The 14038-nt window shown below is 37.4% G+C and overlaps 1 protein-coding gene across 2 annotated transcripts in view; it reads left to right on the forward strand.

The window, feature by feature from the left end:
* Positions 1-14038, forward strand: part of LOC107679520 (proteasome activator complex subunit 4A-like) — a 29773-nt gene continuing 15735 nt past the window's right edge. The window contains exons 1-19 of one of the 2 annotated variants that reach the window (XM_016475130.1): positions 1-527; positions 2018-2158; positions 3079-3195; positions 3534-3590; positions 5773-5817; positions 6955-7104; positions 7764-7827; positions 7922-7996; positions 8085-8207; positions 8317-8409; positions 9453-9718; positions 9952-10138; positions 10657-10746; positions 10830-10894; positions 10995-11145; positions 11599-11697; positions 11792-11861; positions 11952-12019; positions 12831-13046. In XM_016475130.1, coding sequence (XP_016330616.1) covers positions 277-527; positions 2018-2158; positions 3079-3195; positions 3534-3590; positions 5773-5817; positions 6955-7104; positions 7764-7827; positions 7922-7996; positions 8085-8207; positions 8317-8409; positions 9453-9718; positions 9952-10138; positions 10657-10746; positions 10830-10894; positions 10995-11145; positions 11599-11697; positions 11792-11861; positions 11952-12019; positions 12831-13046 — 2328 coding nt within the window. In that variant the 5' untranslated portion in view covers positions 1-276. The remainder of the gene's footprint in view (positions 528-2017; positions 2159-3078; positions 3196-3533; positions 3591-5772; positions 5818-6954; positions 7105-7763; positions 7828-7921; positions 7997-8084; positions 8208-8316; positions 8410-9452; positions 9719-9951; positions 10139-10656; positions 10747-10829; positions 10895-10994; positions 11146-11598; positions 11698-11791; positions 11862-11951; positions 12020-12830; positions 13047-14038) is intronic. The other variant, XM_016475205.1, reaches the window with a different exon arrangement.

A 14038-nucleotide genomic window follows, 5' to 3' on the forward strand; every position in this document is an offset into this window, starting at 1 on the left:
GCGGCATGTGTGTTTGGCTAGTTACAGCTGAATGGAAACGGATACATGGTGCGCTCGGATAGAAATACAATGCAGTGACAGCAAGCGGGTCTGCTTAAAAGAAGTCATCATTATCCTGAAGAGTTCAGAAGCGACACGAGCGATGACAGCGCGCGTCTTCCAACAAGAAAATACCACGACTCTGTTATGGTTTTGACATTTATAGTAGTTTTATAATTTGTAATTTACTTCTCTTACAATCCCTGAAGCTCATCACTGTTTGGAATATTTTTGTTCATGACTATCTCTAATATAATCGAAGTGGAGGAGCCACATTTGGGGGACTGTAATATGAAAAAAGAAGCAACCGAATTATTAGGGTTTGTTCCGCAAAAAAATATTGTTTACAACGAACTTCTGCCTTACAAGGACAAACTAGACGAAGAGTCCAATGAATTTTTGGCACAGATCAAAGGAAACCTCGGCAGAGCCGTCCAGCTCCGAGAGATATGGCCAGGTGTTTTGTTTTGGACGAGGAAACTTTCCACGTAAGTATTTAAGAGGCATTAACTCATCAAACATTATACAGGACTCATCCGGATAGTTTTGTCTGCCAACGAAATTAAATTATGGGGTTGTTCCTATGAGCATAAATCATGAATACATTCTCTTAATCCTAATATCATGAGAACAGAAAATGTGATGTTCCGTAGGCAGCTCAGAGTCACAGGAACACCGAATGACCCTTTTGTATTTAGGGATAAAGCAGGCAATGGTAAAAATCGCCGCAATGCGTTTTAAATAGAGCGCTAATCGGGAGTGTGCGCTGACTGCTGTTGCGCATGCGTTGTTACTAACTTTGTTTCACTTGCGTCTTTGTTCAATTAACTTTACAGAATGTTCCGTTGGAACGCTTAAAAGAGTGTGTGATATTTTAACTGCGTATTGTATAAAATCCCTTTTACCCCGAGTTGTTTGGTTTCGTTTTTTTATGAACCAGTGTTGACAAATACAAGTAGCTTTGGCACCATGATTATGTTATAGTGTTTGGTGAGTTGTGTTATCAAAGATGGAGTTATTGGTTTGAGTCTTCATTGCGGTAAACGTAAGGAATTGACTGGTGTTCAACAAGCCAAATATTTTGTCAGTGATTGCAAAATGACTTGGTCATGTTTTCGCCACTCAATGCTATTTTAAGAGCACAAGCACAAACAGTCACTGATGTCAGACTGCGTGTGACTATGAGATGCAATACTCTGTAAACAGTAAACATGCACTGAAATATTGTCCTCAATGTTATCCAAGACATTTGCGTAATCATATACTTCCTCTCTGAATGTATTAATGAATCCTCTTGTGTTGTATCTCTCCAGGTTGTCTTCCTTTTTAGTAAGCCCAGAATGCAAGCTATGTCCATGTTTGGAGATGTCCCAGTGTTTGTGTTGGGACTTGTCTCTGTGTGCCCTTGGGTGTTTAGGACAGGCTTTCTTTATCTCTGCCATTCCAGAGAATATCCCAACAAAACCCTCTTGGCAAGCCATTGGCATTTCCAGCCCAAGCACGGAAGCTGTGGTATCCTGGTCTGACCTAAATTATTTGATTGTGTCTGGTCAGCCATGAGTCAACTTCCTTTTCATTGGAAAGCAAGCTTTGGTAGCTTGACCTAAATCTTCTAATTAAAGTGATATACTTGGGTATCACATGTTGCTTTTATGTCTTCACCTTTCAACATGAAGCAACTGAAAACACATCCAAATGGAAATCTTTTGTAGGGCAACTTAAATTTGTTCTTCTTTTTCTCTTTTTTATTCATAAATTCACATTATTGATGGCATGATGTATCATAACTACACTAATCAACCAGAATTTCATGAATTGGAAGCTCAGGGTCAGAACAATAATACTGACAGTTATAGAATAGACAACTGCCATACAACTCGCCATCCTAACTGTTAATATCAGAGCATGATGCAAAATAGTTTGAATAAAGTGTTACATTTTAATACTAAATAACTCACAATCCGTTCTTGTCCTTCAGGTATATGCGACTGTATGGAAGGAAGTTCAGCAAAGAGGAACATGTGCACTTTGTCAAGCTGCTGTACGAGCTGGTCACCATCCCCAAACTGGAGATCAGTATGATGCAGAGCTTCGCCCGTCTCCTCATCACCCTGCTGAAGTAAGATGGGGTGCTTCTCAATTCTTATTTGTGCTTCCTCGTTTCCTTTCCTCTCTTCCTTTCCTCACGTCTTAGCTCCACCCCTTCAGGATGCGAGGGAAGGACGCAAGGAAAAGACACGAGGATGGAGGAATTGAATCAAGTGAAATGATATTTCCTCGCTCCCTTTAGTGTCACTTCAAAGCGTCATCAGCTGCGCTAAAAGGATCTGCCCTTATGTTGTTAAAGTTTGTTATTTAAGACATTCATAATAAATATTAATAAAGCAAGATGCCCTATTTTAAATATATGACGTTTGGTTTATTTAAACTGCAAAGGTAAAATATAAATTACAATTATTACAACAGATGTGAAGTGGGAGGAGAATTTATACGTGCGTCAGGTTTTTTGATGAAAAACACTTCCGCAAAGATACACCTGTATCCTCGCTCATAGCTCCTCTGGAAGCCTCCTCACTCCTCGATCCTCGCCTCCTCGCGGTGCAATTGGAGAACTGAGATGTCCTTCAAGATGGCTGAGCTCGATCGGTTTCCGGGTCATAGGATGGAGGACGGAGGAACGAGGAAACGAGGAGGGATATTGAGAAGCACCCATGGACTTCCTACATGCTTCCTACATCCTACATTTTTTTTTTATGATTGTTTTCTACATTGTAATGAACTGGCTTTCTTTGCAGAAACTAATGTACAATTAAGATGCAATAATTAAAATAAAATCTACATTTTATGTTTATTTGTGTAGCCATGTAATAATCTTCACATCAATGCAATTATGACTGTACATTATCGCTTACAAATGGCTAATTTATTATTATCGCGGAGCGACAGAACAGCTCATGAGATTTGAATATCCACTCACACCTGTGGCACAAACAAACCTTGTGAAGAAAATCATCTCTTTTAAATGGTTTTGCCTTCTAGGAAGAAGGTGCTGCTTTCAAGAGAGGACTTAGAATTGCCATGGCGACCCCTTTATGAGTTGCAGGACAGGATCCTGTACTCAAAGACAGAGCACCTCAGCCTGAACTGGTTTCCCAGGTACATGCATATGCCATCAGAGACATTATAAAAAGATTGATCGATTAAAGCAAAATAGTTTTTTTCCTCGACAATATTTTAAAAACACTATCTGTTTCTAAAGGGATCTGTTTTGCTTTATCACTTTTGCATATCTACTCAATAAAATTATCCAAATAACTTCCATCTCAGCTTCCTATTTTGAAGATTGTCACAGGAAGCATGCTCAGCCCTCTTAATTCTGGGAAGCTCCACACATCATAAAACTGGTGCTGATGTTGAGCATCAAATAAAAATGTTGTTTTAGTAGATGAGAAGTGTTGAGTGAGCCTGTCTTTTTTTCCTCCTCTCATGTTCAGTTCTCTGCGGCCACGCTCTTCCTCTAAACACATAATCGTTAAACTTGCTCAGAGGTGGTAAGGACCATGTTACTCTGTTAATATTTAAAAGTGCACTCAATAATTTTTTCAGACTTTTCACTGGCTTTTATTTGTCCTAGTGGTGTTTGACTTAATTTGACTTTAAAACTGTTGCTGTGGATGTATGACATTTTTGTTCATTAGGCACGGCTGGTGCACAACAGCAATGTCTGTTTGCCTTTTTGTTCCTTGTTGATCATCAATGTATTTTTTCCATCACATACTATACAGGGCTCTAGACTGTGACCATTTTTTGAGAATGTGCGAGTTAAAATTTGATGTGGTCGCATTAATGCGAGTACATGGTCTGCTCCGCTCCAAAGCCTCTGCTCTGCTCCATACAGCACGTGCTGCAGAGCCGCGGCACAGTGCAGCATCAGTTATGCCAACGACATGGCCTGTGCCCAATTTATAGGAGTGATAGCAGACAATCTCCGAAAAAAGACGGCTGACAAAATTTCCTCAGCCCACTATCTATCGTTTATGATTGATGGTGATACGGACATCTTCACCAAAGAATGTGAGATTGTCTATGCCCGTGTCATTAATAATGGAAGACCTACCAATATCCTAATTGGTCATATTGACATTCAACACGCCCATGCAGAAGGTAAAGTGAGATTTCTGATTTTTGTTACCATATAACTATAAACAATGATAACTGAAAAACTATTCATCAGCATGCATTGATCAATCTCATGTTGTAGAAGAAAAAAAAAGGTGCGATCAAATCATGTGCTGGTGCGACCAATTGAGAAAGTCGCACCAGTGCGACCAGTGGGAAGAATGGGTCTAGAGCCCTGCTATATACAAAAATGAAATTTATGTTCTTTGGTTTAATAACATTTTTATTTAATTAGATGACAACTGAGTGATTAAATTTTGAGCTGATGGCATCTTTGACTTTTTGGATATTTTAGTTTCTGTTGAAATGCTCGTTATGCCAAAATGGATCCATGTCTGACTTTGCTGCTTATATGCATTTGATGTCTTTCGTATACTTTTAGATATTTTCTGTCCTGTATTATTAAATTATAGACAATACCAAACATAAAAAAATTGTAAGTAGTTCATTGTCTTTTACTGCTAAAGCTGTTGCTTTTCAGTTTTTACATAACAGCATAATGTAATAATAATGTAAAGCATTTATGTAATTTAGAGGTTCTGAAGTGTGTGTAAAGGAATAATAATAATGAGAATAATAAGAAAATACAATTAATATTATATATTGATTTGATATAAAACATTATATTAAAAATATAAAATTATTTTAAAATATTCATATTATATAAAATTACTGAGTGCACTTTTACCCAAGAAGATGCATGTCACATTGCACAAAAAAAGTACTGACACCCCGACAGGCTGTTGGACTCGCACTGTGCTGCTCTCACACCATTCAATAACACTCTGTTGCTCTCAGTTGCAACACCCTGTATTGTTTGTTGTTTCTGAGTGCTGAGCGTGTTTGTAGCATCTGTTTTCCACCATGCTCTTTAATGCAGATATCTGATACTCCAGTATCCTTGTTGGCTCCTGCTACATGGGCTGCAACAGTGAATCCCTACTGAGAGATTCTTTCCTCTGAATGAGTGCAGAGGTGAAAGATAACTTTGGCCCGTTTCAAAACAAAGGTCATCAGGTTCAGAGGCCCTGTCTGGGTGTCACATATCTGCAGTTTTTTGGTGACACTCACTGGCTTGTTTACATTTGTTTAGCTGTGTGGTTTTTATGGTGCATGTGTTTGATGGATTTCATGCTACTGTTGAATGTGATTTGATGTTTTGGTATTGAAGATCAGAATTTCGTGAAGTAACCCCTCTACTTTAGATGCACAGAATAAGGGGGTTGATAAAACTTTAAAAGGGCTGCACTGACCAGCTTTTCAGCAGCATATAGGTCACAGATGGACCATTAGCACCCAATATATGGCCATCATTTCACAGCACAGCTGTGTTCAAATAAAATGACCCCAATAAAAACTGTTCCCCAAAGGTACCTCTACCCCTGGCTTCTTCAATGCCTTTTTGGGTGTATAACATGAAAGATTTTGTGATGCATGAGTGTGTCTAACAACACTAGTGTGTTGGTCTTGTTCATTGTAGAATTGTTTGCATGGAATTACAATGTGCTGTTGTATCCGGTGTTGGTCACTTTCAAGTTTCTCTTCCATTTGCAGCTCAGTGGAAGCAGTTCTGAAGGCTTTAATCAAGAACTGCAGGCCGTAAGTACTTAAATATCTTCTGTTTCATGATGCCAGACATGCACTACCAATCAAAGGTTTAGGATGAGAGAACTTTTTTTTTTTTTTTTTTTACAAATTAATACTTTATTCAGCAAGGATGCGTCAAATTGATCAAAAGTGACAGTAAAGACATTTACATAAAAATTTTAAATTATATATTACATTTAATTTCTTATGCAAGTATGCTTTGTGCAAGGTTATCTGTTTAATGAAAGTTAATGAAAAACAATACCAGTAAAAGGTTTGGACACACTTGACTGATTATTGATCTCATGATCTTAAAAAAATCTTGCTTAAATGTTTAAAATTAGCTTTGTAGATAAACCTTAATTTTTGATTACTACTTCTCTGCTACTTCACTACTTCTTCCTATCACTATGTTTGACTGGTAGTGTGCATAAACAGTGTGCCCTAATTGATACTCCGTTTCTCCCTAAGCTGTTAATCCTGTTTAATGCTCTTTTAATTTGGCTTTGTGGGAGGTTCCTGACTCTGTGACTCAGTCTCCCAGGATCAGTGCTATCCCTTCTTCAGCAGGAGGTCAAAAAGGACATCATATCCAGCAAATTGGAATAAAAACCGTTCAATACTGAAAGATATTTTTAATGATCTTTTTAGTGAAATAGAAACAGAAAAAAAAGTATGCTTGCCTTGTTTCCACTTAAACACAGAAGGGACTCTAATTCTGTGGAAGATATTTAGGGTGAGGTGATGCTGCATGTTCAAAGCTCCTCTCAACTCATCTACAGTAGGATTACAGAAAAGGTTGTCATGTGCCTGGCCAGTGAAGGCCATACCTTTAGTTTGTACAGATAACACACTGTTTACAGAATGCTCATGGACGGACTAGTTAGTAGATGAATGACAGGAAGTGCCGCATGGTGTATGTCAGGATTCCAGATGTGGCTTAGACCAGCAGACTGTAATCCTTTAACTAAAGCACATTAACCATTTATCCAGTTACTTGTACTGCATACAGTTTACCATGACATTTAAATGGCACATCACAAAGTTTTAATATTGTCATATCTGTGCATAACACTTATGGTCAGATATCAGCAACAGCATTTAAAAAAATAAATCATTCTATGTGTGTCTGTGTGTGTATGCGTGCAGATATTTCCCAGAATCAGCCACACAGGAGATGCTGGATGAGTGGAGACCTCTGATGTGCCCGTTTGACGTGACCATGCAGAAGGCGATGGGATATTTCGAGCTCTTCTTGCCCACCACTCTTCCCCCAGAGCTGCACGATAAGGGCTTTAAGTGAGCACTGCCTGAACCTTATGACACTCCTTCAGTCTGCTTTAACTTGCACAGTCAGCCATATTTGTTTTTGTACTGGACTTGAATGAAATTACACGTGGACACTACTGTTAAAAAACTGGAATCAGTAGAATTTTTGAAAGAAGTCTCTCGTGTTCACCAAAGCTGCGTTTATTTGATCACAAGTAGAGTAAAACAGTAATATTGTGAAGTATTATTACAATTTCAAATAAATGTTTTTAGTTTTAATATATTTTAGCATGTAATTTATTTCTGTGATGGGCAAAGCTGAATTTCAAACCATTTTCAGCATTCATTTCTTTAAAAAAAAAGATCATACTGACCCCAAGCTTCAAATGGTATTGTATTTATCATGAAATGCAGAATTCATCATGACACATGTATGGAACAACCATGATATGTTATTTTTTTATATGAAATATAATTTGAAAGTCATTCTTACAAACTAGAATAACAAGATAAAGGAAAGTTGTTGTCATAGAAATTAACTAGCATTGGAATATACCGTATATTATGTAACTGTTACACATCTGATGCAAATGATATTTTTTTTCCAAAGTTCATGGTCTTCACTAGAAAATACTTTTTTTTTGTGATGGCAAGTTCCATGAAGTATTTTGGTTTGTGTGTTTCTGCAGACTTTGGTTTGATGAGTTTATAAGCCTGTGGGTGTCAGTGCAGAACCTTCCAAGCTGGGAAGTCGTAAGTATAGTTGCCTCACTATCGAATTTGAACAGATTTCTTCTAACTTTGGTAATTCATTACATTAGTATTAACCCGATTTGGTCTGTTCCAGAATCTCGTCAGTCTTTTTGCACGACTGGCCAATGACAACATTGGTTACATAGATTGGGACCCTTATATTCCGAAGGTAATATAAGCCATTCAGATAAGCCATTCAGTCCAGAGCTGCTTCAGTATTTATGGTTATACAGTTTGTATTCTGTCTCTGTTTTCAGATCTTCACTAGGATCTTAAGGAGTCTTAATCTTCCTGTAGGATCCAGTCAGATGCTGGTTTCCAGATATCTGACAAATGCCTATGACATCAGTCATGTGGTCATCTGGATTTCTGCTTTGCTGGTAAAATTAAGCACATATGCTTTTAATTGCTATTAAAATGCCATCAAGTTATCAAAACCGTCAGGATATGATGTAATACATTTACTTTATATTTAATAATGTATTTCAGGGAGGGCCCAGTAAGCAGACCCAGACCCAGCTCAGTGGCCTTTTCAACAGTATCACCTCGTTTTTCCACCCTTCTAACCACGGCCGCTGGCTGGTGAGTTACTGATGGAGATTTCTGATTCTGAAATCTATTAGAAATAAATACTCTATCAAATGCTAAATAATACATGAAGTAAAAATCTTATATTAGAATATTTGTAAGTATAAACAAATGATTATTAACATAAACCGTTTAATTAACAAAAAAATTAACAGCAAAATGGACAAGGTCTTTAGGCTGCTAATCTGTCACCCAGAGTGCTTTTTAAAAGCTTGCACATTTGGCCGTTTGAAACTGCTGCTATCAACAGTGCATGCCATTCTTTTTCTAGAAACATCTCCTCATAGACCACAGGACAGTTTATCTTTCCAGGCATGCATGTTTGCTTTGACTGAGGGAAGCATCTAGTTATCAGTTTCAAATGCCACAGTAAACCCTGTGAAAGCTTTGTCCTTTAACTGTCGCCACATTGTTGCAATATTACATCGTCTTCCTCTTTAAGCTGTTGATGAGATGTGTGCAGTCTGTGGAACATCTGATTTGTTTTCAGAAGCTTACAGAAAGTGTTCTTCCTTTGATGCAAATTAATTGTGTGGTTTGTGGTGGGCATCACAGGGTAGGTACAAAATGTTTTATTGCAGGAAAGAATGTGTCAAAGGCCAACATGCTCTCACTCACTGAGATGGGAATCAGAAGTCGAAGTTAATATTCATCCCTTTGATCAAATAGCAGTTACAGTGCCATTTTTTGACAGTAAAAGCTCAGTAGAACTAACATTTCATTTAATCCATGTTTGCTTTATTTATTTAGGCTTCAATGACACATTTGTCTAAATAAATCTCATAATTACAGACCCATTGAGATGTGGGTGCTGGATGGGTCTGACGTTTGTTCATTCGATCTGTTTCGCAGTTGTAATAATATCATTATGGTCAGAGTTCCATTTCAAGTTCATTCCCCCCTTTTTCTCCCCTTCATTACTACCTAATAATGGACAAAAATCAAATAATATAAAAAAAAATTATTTTTAGCATTTTCTTTTCTTTTTATTTATAAATAACTGTTTTATTTGTTTTGCTCCATCCGTCCGTCCCTAGATGAAACTCATGAAGCTTGTTCAGCGTTTACCTGCCAGCGTTGTGAAGCGACTGCATCGAGAACGCTACTGGACGCCAACATGGCTGACTCCTGTTCCCGAGAGCCACCTTCTCAGTGAGCAAGACATCACAGACTTTGTGGAAAGCATGAAGCAGCCCGTCCTGTTGGCGATGTTTAGCAAAACTGGCAGCCTGGATGCTGCCCAGGCCTTGCAAAACCTTGCCCTGCTCAGACCTGAGCTAGTCATTCCTCCAGTGCTGGAGAAGTAAGTGTTTGTTTGTTTATTTGTTCTTTTTAAATGGGCATGCTAATATATTTTAAATGAACAATTTTAAGAGTACAATAATTTTATAAATGTTTTGTACAATTTGACTTGTTAACAACCCCTTGGTAGTTTAGAATTGAGAGAATAGATTGATGACGTGTGGATGATGGGCTTGACATTATCACATAAAAGCATTTTCGAGACACTTTTCTCTGTTCTCCGTCTCATTTAAGGACATATCCTGCCATGGAGACCCTCACTGCGCCTCACCAGCTGACCGCCACCCTAAGCTGTATGATCGGTGTGGCACAGAGCCTGGTGGCTGGGGGCCAGAGGTTTCCAGAGGGCCCCACACACATGCTGCCTCTCCTCATGAGGGCTCTGCCTGGGGTCGACCCCAACGACTTCAGAAAGTGCATGGTGAGGGTCTGTTCAAGACAGTTATTGGTTACTGGTAATGAAAATTACCAGTGAAAATTGGTAAACTAATGAAAAATGTTTTCGAGATAAAAAAAAAGAAAACTGTTGAAATCACAGAAATTTTGTCTTTTCAACTAACTGAAATAAAATAAGTTTAAGTTGAAGCACTAGAATTGAAATAAATATAAATTAAAAATGACAAAAGCACATAACAAAATTATCAAAACGTAAACATAAAATTAAATTATATAAAATATAACAAATAAAAGCTTAAAAATAATAAATAAAAATATTAATAAATACTATATTAAACTGAATACTGCTGATATACTGCTTAGCCTGTCCTAGCTAAGAATATCATAGCGTAATTTAAAGTGTAAGACTATGTAGTAACCAGGCACTATTCCAGTTTCAGGCAGGGTTAGGCGACACAAGGTAATATTTTTTTTTCGTCCAAGACTAGCAAATGGTCTTATAGAGGTCTGTATGTTTACCTTTTCTTTTTTTTTTTTTTTCAGATAACATTCCAGTTTTTAGCAACTTTTGTTACTCTTGTGCCATTGGTGGACTGTTCAGCTGCAGTTCAGACAAGAAATGACCTCACACAGGTGAGATATCCTCCTGTCATTAGTCTTTTTACACGTCATAATTAATGTGCAACTCAATCTTTTCATTTATTGTCTTTGTGCAGGTGGAAAAAGAGTTGTGTTCAGCATCGGCAGAGTTTGAGTATTTTGTTCTTCAATTTATTGATAGGTACAGAACTCGGAGAACCGTTGTTGTTGTTGTCTCTGAATACTGTACATGTATATTTCTTTTTGTATCCTCATTCTCCCTCTCATGTTTGTGTATTTAGATGTTTTGCACTGATTGACACGAGTACACCGGAACAGACTCAGGAGGAGATGGAGACCGAGAAAATGACTCATCTGGAGAGTCTGTTGGAGCTGGGCCTGTCCTCCACATTCTGCACTATCCTCACACAATGCTCTATGGAAATATTCCAGGTTATTATAAACACACACATGGAGTTAAACCTAGTCATAACATATACTACCACTCAAAAGTTTGGGGTCAGTAAGATTTTTTTTTAATGTTTTGCTTACCAGGGCTATTTCTAAGATAAAAATACAGTAAAAACAGTAATATTTTGAAATATTACTACAATTTAAAATAACTGTTGTTGTTGTTGTTGTTAAAATAACTGTTGTATTTGAATATAATTTAAAATGTAATTTATTCCTGTGATGGCAATTCCTGAATTTTCAATAGCCATTGCTCCAGTCTTCAGTGTCACATGATACATATTTTTCAGGATGCTTTAATGAATAGAAAGTTAAAAAAATATTTTAAATAGAAATCATTTGTAACATTATAAATGTCTTTACTGTCAAAAGAGGGTATTTCCATAGTATTTAACTGTGTGATGATATCTGAACATATTTCCTTCATTTTCATAGGTGGCTCTGGAAAAAGTCTTTAACTTTGCCACTACAAACATTTTTGAGACTCACGTGGCTGGACGGATGGTGGCGGACATGTGCCGAGCTGCAACCAAGGTCAGTGTCCTGAGCTCAACTCACGGACATCCACAGCTGACCGTGTTTCTCAAACTGTTTGACTGACCAATTTAAATGATTATTCTTCTTTCAGTGTCACCCGGCAGAGGCTCTGAAGCTCTTTTTGCCCCACTGCTGTAATGCCATATTACAAATCTCAGCCAGTAAGTTCCCCCTCAAGTAATGGGTTAATGGTAATATACATATTGCTACATGTGCTGTGAGTTTCCTGTTAACATACCATGTGTTCTCAGATGAAGAGGTATTAAATGAAGAGGAGCTGGATAAAGAGCTGATGTGGAATCTCCAGCTGTTTTCTGAGGTCGGCACTAGATTCTACAACTATAGCCAGCTAGCTCTTGAAATGTAGAAATTTAATCTCATGCTGGAAATCAATAACTTTGGAACTGCTAAAATCTTATTCTAGAGATCTATAACTAAAAATATCTATCTAGAAATAGAAATTTTGAAATGTATATCTAAAGAAACCGAAATCTAAATTTAAAAATTTCGAATTTCAATTTTACACATGTATGTTTGGAGATCTACACTAAAGCTTTGGGGGTGGTAAGCATTTGTAATGTTTTTAAAAGAGTTCTCCTGTGCTTATCAAGCCTACATTTATTTGATCAAAAATACAGTAAAACAGAAATACTGTGAAATACTAAAATATAAAATAACAGTTTGCTATTTTGATATATTGAAAAAGTAATTTATTTCTGTGATGGCAAAGCTGAATTTTCAGCATACATTACTCCAGTCTTCAGTTTCAGATGATTCTTCAGAAATCATTCTGATATGCTGAGTTGGTGTTCAGGAAACATTTTTTCTTATCAATGTTGAAAACATTTGTGCTGCTTAATATTTTTGTTGAAACCAAAAAATGTTTTTCAGGATTGCTTTAAAAAAACCTTGCTGACCCCAAACTTTTGAATGGTAGTGTATATCTATAATTGAAAAAAATAAAACTTTATAAATCTAAATCTAGAAATCAAATTCTGTATAGATATTTAGAACTCTTGAAATCTGGAACTTGACTCTAGAATCTAACTCAAAATCTATTTCTAACTAGAAGTCTATAACTATAAACATCTAGAGATGTATAAAATAACAGTCCTTGTCTCTGTCTGTAGGTGACCCGTGTGGGTGGTGATCAACTGTTACTCTACAGGTCTCAGCTGGTGCAGATTCTTCAGTTAACTCTGCACCTGAAATGTAAGCAGGGCTACAATCTGGCCTGTAAGCTGCTCTATCACATCCTGCGTTCCATGTCCATCATCTATCCCAGAGAATACTGCAGTGTGCCCAGCGGCGTCCAGCAGCACAGTGACACATACTTACCAATTAAGGTCAGTCTCAAGTGGAAAATGAGATGGCTTGATTTAGCCACTAACCCTGAGCCTCAGCTCTCCTTAGAAAAAATCTGAAATATGACGCCATAATCCTGAAGAATCTGCAGACTATCCAAGAGTCCATTTGAAAAAAATTGTTTTATTGTGATATTAGTGTGCATTAATATTATATAAATATTATAATAAAATATGACCACTGTTAAGTATAGTAATAAAAAATTTGCAATACAAGTAAAGGGGACTAAATAACATCTCAAGGACGTTTTCTTTCACTGTACCCTGTTGGTGGAATGACATACCTAACTCCATCCAAACAGCCGAATCCCTCACAGTCTTCAAGAAATAACTGAAAACTAATTTCTTCCTTGAGCATCTAACTGCCTCAAATAATAATAATTTTTAAAAAATCAATGCCTTCACTTTTTCTGTTCTCTTATTATCCTCCTGTCCTAGCTTTTTACTATTTTTAAACAATGACTGAAACCTTATATAACGGGCACTTCTCGTGTTTATTGCCATCTTATGATACATCGCTTGTTGTATTCCTAGGGTGACCATACGGGCCATTTTTACGGGACGCACCCTTGCCAGGATTTCTATATTGCCTAAAATATCCAGGTTTTGGCTGTTTGCACTGTGCAGATCGATCGTTTTATGACATTATTTCACGAGAGCTATAGAGAGCAGAGCAGACGGCTCCTTATGCTTTCAAATCGTTCTCGCGGTACTTTGGTGTCATACAATGATCGGTGCGCAGCTTCAAGTCGAACGTATTTGCATCGCTTTGATCGTTCTCACGTTCTTCTCACGCGCGACGCGCCACGATTGGTCGATTATGTACAATTCCTGCATGTTATTGGTCAGACTAAAGTTTGGATGTTTTAGACAATATAAAAATCCTGGCCAGGATGTGTCCCATATAAATGGCACATATGTGACCCTGGACCACAAAACCAGTCTTAAGTCGCTGGAGTATATTTGTAGCAATA

This window comes from Sinocyclocheilus anshuiensis, unplaced genomic scaffold (genome assembly GCF_001515605.1).
Source record: "Sinocyclocheilus anshuiensis isolate Anshui unplaced genomic scaffold, SAMN03320099.WGS_v1.1 scaffold413, whole genome shotgun sequence".
NCBI lineage: Eukaryota > Metazoa > Chordata > Actinopteri > Cypriniformes > Cyprinidae > Sinocyclocheilus > Sinocyclocheilus anshuiensis.